This window comes from Plutella xylostella, chromosome 15 (assembly GCF_932276165.1).
Source record: "Plutella xylostella chromosome 15, ilPluXylo3.1, whole genome shotgun sequence".
NCBI lineage: Eukaryota > Metazoa > Arthropoda > Insecta > Lepidoptera > Plutellidae > Plutella > Plutella xylostella.
In genome coordinates, this window is record NC_063995.1 from 10,594,105 (window position 1) to 10,604,461 (window position 10,357).

Below are 10,357 nucleotides of genomic sequence, written 5' to 3' on the forward strand. Positions count from 1 at the left end.
TACTAGGTTGGTTGAAATCTAACAAAAAGGCTAAAACATTTGTTGCCAACAGAGTATGTGCAATCCTAGAGCTCACCGATGCTTCATCCTGGCGCCATGTACCTACTTCAGAAAATCCTGCAGATCTTGTTTCCCGTGGAGTAGATCCCCAACATGTAGGTGGTTCAACTATTTGGTGGCAGGGACCTGCGTTCCTGAAGGAGTCGGAGTCTTCATGGCCATCCTCTGAGTTTTCAGAAGTAGTCGATTTGCCAGAGTTGAAAGCTAATCCCGCTTTCGTGGCGGAGGCTTCATCGTCTTCGAGCGATGACAAAATTATAACCTTTACAAACTATTCAAAACTCGTGCGTCTTCAGAGAATATTCGCTCAAGTTTTAAGATTTATAGATTTTGTAAGAGATCCCAAATCTCAAAGAAAAGGTCCCCTACAATCTAACGAATTAGAAAATTCCCTAAAGACTTTAATAAAAATGGCTCAGCTAGAGTCCTTTCCAAATGAGTTATCTCTATTAAAGAAAGGTAAGCCTGTCCCTCAAGCTAATGTCGCATCCCTTAACCCATTTATTGATAGCGAAGGTGTCATGCGAGTTGGGGGTCGTATAGGCTCATCTAATTATCCCTACGACAAAAAACACCCCATTCTTTTAAAGTCAGATCACCATCTAACAAAACTGTTATTCGAATTAGAGCACGAACAACTAATGCACGCTGGACCTCAACATCTCCTCGCCTCTATGAGAGAGCGCTATTGGCCAATCGGAGGTAGAGCACTAGCACGACGCGTCACTCGTCATTGTTTCGTGTGTCGTCGATTCAAGGGTCAGACTTTAAATAATATCATGGGGAATCTGCCCTCTGACAGAGTGGAACCTGATTTTCCTTTCCACACTGTAGGCACTGATTTTGCTGGACCATTTCTAATAACTGATCGCAAGGGAAGAGGCTGCAAAATAACCAAATGCTACCTATGCATTTTTGTATGCTTCCGTTACAAATGTGTCCACCTAGAAGCCGTAAGTGACCTAACAAAGGATTCATTTATTCTCACTCTCTCTAGGTTTATAAGTCGTAGAGGCAAGCCAAAAGCAATATACTGTGACAACGGCCGAAACTTTGTTGCTGCAGCTAAGGAGATCAACAGTTTTCTAACGTCACAAGCTGACTCTATAGTTGACTTTGCAGCTCGTCGGGGCATTGAATTTCGCTTCTCACCTGCGTACGCTCCTCACTTCGGCGGTCTCTGGGAGGCCGGTGTAAAGTCAGCCAAATTCCACATGCATAGAGTATTAAAAGACACTCATTTAACTTTCGAGGAACTGGCGTCTCTATTTGCTCAAATCGAAGCAATCCTAAATAGCCGTCCCCTATGTCCAATCAGTCCCTCACCAAATGATCTTTCTCCCCTTACCCCGGGCCACTTTTTGATAGGCAGGCCACTAACGGCCTCACCATCTCCGTGTCTACTGGAAGCTAATCCGAATCGCCTCGATCGTTTCCAGCGCCTCGAGCAGTACCGGCAACACTTCTGGAAGCGGTGGTCGAGCGAGTACGTCGCCGAACTCCAGCAGCGCACGAAGTGGAAGACGAGAGCCACGGACCTGCTCCTAGATGACCTGGTCCTCATCAAGGAAGACGCTGCTCCCCCCCTGTGCTGGCGGCTCGGCAGAGTCGACAAGCTGTACCCGGGCTCCGACGGCGTGCCTCGCGTCGCCGACGTGCGCACTACCCACGGCACAGTGCGGAGAGCGCTAAATCGTCTCTGCATCCTACCTACTCCTCAAGCCAATGAATCTTGAAAGCCGAAGCTTTCAAGGGCCGGGAAGATGTCTACGCCGGTCTTTAGTTCAACGTAAATTCAGAAATTTAATAATGTGTGCGTCTTGCATTATATAAAGTAAATAATAAATATTAATAATTAATAAAACTAGAATTGTATAAATAAATAATTTAAAGTAAATAAATATAAAGCGTTAAAGTATTCTAATAACTAATCTAACATAATTTCTAAACGCACACACTTAGTCATCCGCACTGCGTATTAGACACGTATGCGGTTACCGATCCAACGTCACTTCCCTACTTACCGCGACGCAAGAACCATTGTCGGGTCTAATTGTACAAGTGCCAATTTATTTGCTAATTTAAAATATAGCACTACAACTGAAGTCAACCCAAATCTTTTATTTTGTTCCCATCGTGAACATATGTTTATAAGCGAAAAAAGTTCGATGGTCTTTCTGGGTTGTTATCTTGTACTTTTTTCCTGCTTACAGCAGGTTGTACATCGATGGAGTTCTGAAGGTCCATTATTATGGACTTAATATTTAGAATTATATTTGCTATTCCATTAAAGTTTATTCTACCAGTACGTTGTGAGAACATGGAGTAAGTGAGGTCAGAGTTTGAGTCAAAAACTAGTGCATATTTATGAGTAAGCACGTCAAGGCCCATGAGGTTGTTAAACACTTCGACCCGGCAGTTATACAGGCCAGCTCCACAGATATAGGTCGGTAAGCATATAATAAAGTTTGTGTGATCCAATTTACGTATTTTCTCTCTTATCATAGTCACAAGTTCGATATAGTTGTTGGTACGCAAGAAATCCGATTCGCCAATTAGTATAATACAATAGTCAGATAGTGTGAAGTCTTTTAATTTATGGTCAATGTTTGCTAATAATAATTCTAGGTTTGCGTTAGTGTTCCTATAGTTGCAGTAAGTGAAGGAGGTCGAACTGAACTGATCTTCTAAAATTTTTAGGCTATCACTTGGTGTGCTGCTGCTCAAGAAACAAAGTTTGGTCTTCTTTTGGATTGAAGTTGATGGGTCATCCCTGCTCCTATTTTCGCAAATTTTACCCGCATTCTGCGTTGGTTGTGGTGTTGTAGTGGTTTTGGCTGGAGACATTTGGTTTTGTTGAGGTTGAGGATTTTTTTTTCCTTTCTTCGGGGTGGTTTCAAAGGATATTTTTTTATAGAGGTTTTTTTTTTTTGCCATTTCTTCGAGTGACTGTTTTAACGATGAGTTTTCCATTGATAGGTTTTTTATCTCTTCGTGAGCTATTTCCAATTGCAGTTTCGTATCCTCTAACTCATGTTTTAGCTCCGCCAAACTATCATTTTCTTCTGAAGATATGTTAGGTAGACTATTGCTAGTATCTTCCAAAAAGCAAGATGAATTTTTTGTTTCATCATTGTCCGTTTGACTATGAGCTCTTCTTCTGAGGGTGATATTGGAAAAGAAATCCATTTTTTGTAAAATGGAACGTTATGTCAAAAATATATTCTGAGCTTGCAACACTGGAACATGCTGTCAATCTGTGTTTGTTGTGATTGTCTGCGCGTGCGCCGGTTATTGGGTTGTTATTGGCCCAATTTTCAAAATATTTTGAAAAATAGACGTTGAATCGTTTGTCCAATATAAAATCTTGTGAAGTGGATAATTTTAAAGTGAAAATATGGCTTTCTCACCGCTGGTTTCAGGCTACCGACGACCGAATGGCGTAGTGGTTAGTGACCTGACTACTGAGCCGATGGTCCCGGGTTCGATTCCCGGCTGGGGCAGATATTTGTTTAAAGACAGATATTTGTACTCGGGTCTTGGGTGTTGATATTTATATTTAGTATCTATCTATCTATGTATTTGTGTAGATATATCAGCTGTCCGACACCCATAACACAGGTTCTGCCTAGCTTGGGGTCGGATGGCCGTGTGTGAGATGTCCCCACATATTTATTTATTTATTATTTATTTAAGATAAGCTGCCAAACAATCTTGAAGGTTAGTTCAGTGTTGAACAATTGCTTTCACAGTCTTCCAGGCGTAGTTTCACTAGTTTTAATAATTAATTGATGAGGACTTTAATAAATGCGTAATGTACGATCGGGCTCAGGGTTGCCTACAACGATCACTGTCCTCGAACACTGCGAGCGCGAAGCAAAACCCTTTGTGTTCGTCAAAAAACTGACAACAGGCGGAACGCAGCCGAGCAACGAACGAAATGTTCGCAGTGCGCTCGTTCGAGGCTTGTAGGTCGGTCCACACTATACGAATTGTGTTCGGCTCGTGCTTCGCTTGTGCTCGGTTCGTCTACCGTAGACCCACCTTTGCCAATTGCAAAACTTTAACTTAAAAGTTCTATTTTTCATAAACAGGCGAAAACGGTGTCAGCCATATTTGTTTATAAATTATCACATCTGTGACGTCACACGGGTAGAAAACAATCATTTGACATTTAACTAATGACAACAAAGCTACGAGAATACCCTTACATACTAATTTACCCTTTTTTGTCAATCCCGAAAATCCCGGGATTGGCAAATATTAATCCCAAAAATTTCGGGACTGGAAAATGACCCTGGATCCCGGAATCCCGGGGAGCGGGATCCCGGGCTTGTATTCCCTACTCGCGACCAATGAAAATGTTCCACCTGCCATTGCCGTTCCACATAAATATTATGGCATTGGAAGATTTTCATTGCTAGCGAGTGTATTATCTTTGAAGACCCGTGAGGTTTGAGAACAATAGTCCGTCAACTACCGTATAATCATCTGCTAACATTGGCAATTAGTCAGTGAAGTATTGAAACTGACATACCTTCTATTCATCACGTATGAAAGATGTAACAGATAAGCAATGCTAAAGATTGTTGAATGATAATGTTCATTAGAGTAGAGATAAATAGACAAACTTACCACAAAAATAGATATAAAAATGTAATAAAATGTTTAGCGTACCTTAATTGTCAGATATAACACGATTCAATGCAGTTTATTTATACTTAATCAAAATTGTTTTAAACTGAGGTAAATTTTCGTAACCTAATGCCAACAACCTACCGCCGAATCCCTCCGCCAAACCGTCCCGTAGCTGATGATTAACGATGTTAACACATACTGTTATTATCAGTACGATGCTGCTCCTGCTTGTATACTCAGGGGGTCGCGCCGGCGTACTGAGTGACGAGACCTGGGGGCAGCTTTAGCTTACGAGAAACGAGGTTTGGAGCTGGGGTCTAGTACAGGTTTGATAGTTTGGCGAAAACTATAAAAGTTTACGTTTTCTCGCATAATAAGTGGCGCTTCCACCGGAAACTATCATTAAACTTTTGACAGATAATGTTTGCAGATGACAGGAAATCACGTAAACTTTTATAGTTTTCAAAAACAGCAAATCCCGTACCTGAGGGTCACTCTCTAGCTCGACGAACGAACGAACAACAATTGTCACGCAATCGGCACGATTAATACAACGAGATAGAGTATCTACTATTAAAGTATATTCAATTGACAAACTCATTTTAAATCAGACATGACTTAAAACACATAAATTTGTTTCATTTCAAAGTTTAGTGCCTTGATTGTGCATAATTCACACTGAGAAAACCTTTCGTTTTGTGACCCGCAGCCCGGTTTAACAATAAAAGAACGACCTTTGCAGGTTCCACTCGTAAATTATGACTAGTCTGTTATTACAAGGAATAAGCTTCGCCCAGAGTAATGTTTTCTTAACTCTATGATTTAACTAAGATTCCCTGCGAGGGAGCAGCTTGAATAATGAAATAGAGTAAGAGCTTCATCATTTATTATTATATAGTTATTATTAACCTTTATTTTGACTACGACATGACACATATACCTATTATGTTTGAAGATAATAATCATATTAAATAACTGTAGAAGTTAAGTATACTTTTTGATGTACTATTATTTATTTACATTATATGTTATATGGCTTATTTTATGTATTTTTTAAGGTTACGTATGTGTTTAGGGAATGAACGCCTCTGTTATAAAAAGATATTTTGTTTATTTGGGGGATGACTATCAGAGCCGCGAGCACAGAATTCGATACTATTTTCGAATCTACACAAACATATGGAAAAAAATGCCACTTTTGGAACTAACAAAATTAAATTTGCCTTACATTTTGACAGTGGCATTTGACGATACGCAACGTAAATGGAGGTTTCGAATCCTGTGCTCGCGGCTCAGTTTACTTTGCTTACTCCATAAAAAAATTAAAAAACCGACTTCAAAAAACCACTAAAATGTAAGAAATAATTTAAGGTTTACACAAATTCTACTCGTATGTGACAGTACAAATATACCTAAGCAGGAACTGTTCTCTTTTGATGTTGGTGCGGTGACAAAGTAATCTGAAGAAATATGGCACCAACTTCAAAAAAGAACAGTTCCTGCTTAGGTATATTTGTACTGTCACATACGAGTAGAATTTGTGTAAACCTTAAATTATTTCTTACATTTTAGTGGTTTTTTGAAGTCGGTTTTTTAATTTTTTTAATTATTATTTTATTTTATAGTTTTTAGTTTATTTGCAATATTTTTCAATCAAAAGTAAGGTGCAAATGATACCAAAAAGTCCTACTAATCAATACGAATCATTCAAGCCTAAACACGAAGTAGTTGCTATATACCGTTGAGGAGTTCCCCTGACTGCCTTCCGTTTCCATCATCAGATCAGCTCAAGGTCACCATCATATTTTTTTTGTTATAAGAACTATATTTACATTCTTAATTTCATTAGAATCGGTTAATATGTGCCCAAAATGGAAATTCATACCCTGTTTTTACCCCTTTACCCACCCTTGGGGGTGAGATAAAATTCTACAAAAAAAATGGGACCACCTGGGAGCTCAACCCAATACAACAAAAAAAGAATTTTCAAAATCGGTCCATAAACGGCGGAGTAATCGGTGAACATACATAAAAAATACACTAATAAAAAAATAATAAATACTGTACAAATAAAAGAATTCAAATACCCATGGATCACGGATAATGTTAAGCTTATGATGAGACTCCGAGATGAAGCCCACCGCCGATTTAAAAAAACTAAATTAGACGCTCACAAAGAATATTACAAACAATTAAAATCCCAAGTCAACAACGCATTATTCAGCGAAAAGCAAGCATACTTTAACTACTACATAAACAAACAAAAAGATCCTGCATTGCTTTGGAAAAAAATGAAGCAAACTGTACTTCGCAACCATGCCGAGCATGATCTACCGTCACATTTTACAGATGCTGATGATATCAATAGAACCTTTTTAAATGTACCTGGTGATGGAGAGGCCAGTTCAGAAGAAATAAGTTTCTTTTTACACAACAAATATAGCTTGGCAAATTTTGTTCTAAAACCTATAAAGCCAGATACAGTTCATCTCATCTTAAAACGCCTCAAATCAAATGCCAAAGGAGTAGACCAAATTGCTTTAAATATGGTAACCTTGTGCGTTCCAAATATTATAGATATTATAACTCATATTATAAATGAATCTATTAGGACCAATACCTTCCCAAATGTTTGGAAGTTGGCCCTTGTTAGGCCAATCCCTAAAATTACAAATCCTAACACAGTCAAAGATCTACGGCCAATCAGTCACCCAGGGGTTCTAGTTGAAAACCAGCGCTATGGTGTGGTTTAGTACCTGCCATAGCATCAAGCTGAACTAGAACCCATTTCAGCACCGAGAAGCAACATTCTTTTAATTACTTATTTTTTTTATTTACTTTATAACCTTTTTCTTGTAAATGTATGTGTTGTTTCTGTGTGTGTTAGAAATAAATAAATTTTCTTTCTTCTTTCTTTCTTTCAAAAAAAAATATAAAAAAAAAAAAAAGATCCCGACGAATTGAGAACCTCCTCCTTTTTTTGAAGTCGGTTAATCTCCCCCTGATTTCGTCATTGTTGTTTTTCTTTCTTAACCGAGACATAAATAAGAATTTTCGCCGGCGTTTCGTGTAGAAACCTCTTTGCTATGGCGCGCACGGATTTATCGCCGGCCTGATAAAAAAGAATAGGGCTCGGCCGAACCGCGAATGTGTGATAACATTATTGTCACGAGACGCGTTTGAGAGTCGTGTCGAGTGTAATGAGGGTTCTAATTATAATGTACTGCGCGTTTAGAGTTACCTATTTCACCTTTTATGTATATATATATATATATATATATATATATGTTTCCTAAAGGTGGTTTTATGGCTGATAACCACACACATAACATAAACAAAATGCATGTAAAATAAAAATAAACTCTAACTATGTAACAACTTTCATGGACAGTGATGTTAAGCACTCTCAGTGCTAGAAAATGTAATATTTACTTACTCATTTTATAAAAGATAGTGAAAAACACGTGGCCTGCTCTGATACATTTTTAATTAAACTTCTTTTACTCGGCGAACTCTAGCGATGGAAATAAAATTAAAAAGAATGGAGCAACGCCGGCCCGGGCGGACAAGAGAACTTTAATAGTTGGAAATGCTCGGTTTTAACACATTAATAAAATGAACCTTTCATAGAAAATCGTGCAGCTAAACAGGTAAACAGTTCTCGGAATAAGGAATTCAGTTATTTGAATTTATTCTTGTTGGTGGATTTAATCCGTTTTGTGTCGTACTTATGAATTTATTATGTAGGTTGTTTACGATATTTACCTTAGACAAGTAAGCCACATTTTCTTAATCCATGGAAAATAAGAGACTTAAAACTACATTTATTATTATGTAGCTATTAAATTATTACACCTTCGTAGGATTATTTTAAAACTTTAATTTTATCAGTGGGATACCTGAAAATAAGTTAATATAACTCTTCAAAAACACGAAAAGATACAGGTATTCTGTATACGTTTTAACGGATGGAGTAATTTCAAATACGACCGAATGGCGTAGCGGTTAGTGGACGACCGAATGGCGTAGTGGTTAGTGACCCTGACTACTGAGCCGATGGTCCCGGGTTCGATTCCCGGCTGGGACAGATATTTGTTTAAACACAGATATTTGTTCTCAGGTCTTGGTTGTGCCCGTAAAATGGCAATAGGCCCGCCCCCTATTACATTGGGACTAACATAACACTCTGGCGAAAAGTGGGTGCAGCAATGCACCTCTGCCTACCCCGCAAGGGAGTACATTAGTACAAGGCGTGAGTGCGCGTGTGTGTGTAATTTCAAATAATGGAGACGTTTTTTTCGAGATACAATTCAAAGTTGAAAACAATGAAAGTTTACTATTTCCTGTATCAGGTACATTGACCTGCCTAGGGAAATAATATAATACATTATAGTTATGTGTCTAACAGTATTACCGACACATCTGGTCATATCCTGTAACATGTCTGTCGAATTATACAGCATTCTGTCTTTATTAGTTTTCTAACCGACCAAATGGGATCCGAGGCTCGCCCACGGAGCTTTGTTGAGTCCAATGACCAATCATGAAAGAGTTCCTGTGATTATTCAGCCGGAATAATATAACTTTATTTGGTGAAGCAGAAAAATACCCTTTTGCGTTTCACGATACAGTACTTCTTAGAAATGGTATGTGTGCTCTTCAAATTTTGGTTAGATTGAGCTCTAATCATTGGTAGTGATTGTGAATAGAAATTCGACTTTATAATTGGCTTTCATATGTACCTCTACCTATATCTCAATTTATATGTTCCAATTAGTTATAAGTTTGGACAATATAAAACACTTGGCGTTTTCAGAATCGGCACCATTGTGCCGTTAAATTAACTAAACGTACTTTATATTATCATAAGTGCATGACATTCATAAAGGTGGGTTTCCACTGGCGAGGAAAGACAAAAATTGCAAAATATCTGTAACTTTCATACTAATTTCAAAAAAATTACGCCTCCCCTCGCTGTTGGAAAACCACCATACTTAATAGATAATAATATCCTATGTTTGCCTTGTAGGTACTTGGGTTTTGTAAGTTAACTTAGACAATCAACGGAAAGTTAATTTAAATCTTATGTAAATCTTAAATTGTGCTAAAACCGAAATCAGAAAGATTATAAACTACTTAAAAGTTATTTAATATTAACGTAAGATTGAGTTAATTTCAGCTTACATAAAATTCATTACACTGACGGAAAAGTTTGTAATTGAATAAATATTTTTCTTATCAAACTGCTGTACCTAAATGAATCAGATAAAATTTTCAATGGACAACATTTCATTTTCTTTACCCTATATTTTTATTAGTTATTCGGAAAGTTTATAGAAAATTAGTGGACCCGTATTTTTTTATTTTGTATACCTATACATAAATTTTTGCATGTTATTTTTAACTTTAAAGTTAATTATTTTAAAACCGGAAGTGACGTCACATATTAGGCTCAATTTTTATTTTTGTCTATTGCCTGAGTCTCGAAAAAACCATAAATGACACTGACAAGTGTCTAAAGTGACAAGTGACATTTAAACTTTGTTTACATGCCAACCAACAAATGGGGCATTTTTTCAGCTGTGTAGGCGGTGGCATGCTCTGGGACATATTATATAGAGGTCATCTCTTAATAATAAATAAAAAAAATAGTCAGAAA

The 10,357-nt window shown here is 37.7% G+C and overlaps 1 protein-coding gene across 1 annotated transcript; it reads left to right on the plus strand.

Moving 5' to 3' along the window:
- Positions 1 to 470: 470 nt before the first annotated feature.
- LOC125489572 lies at positions 471 to 2,170 on the plus strand. Its single transcript, XM_048625711.1, has one exon. The coding sequence runs from the start codon at positions 471 to 473 to the stop codon at positions 1,794 to 1,796; it is 1,326 nt and encodes a 441-aa protein (XP_048481668.1). The 3' UTR covers positions 1,797 to 2,170.
- The last annotated feature ends 8,187 nt before the right edge of the window (positions 2,171 to 10,357 follow it).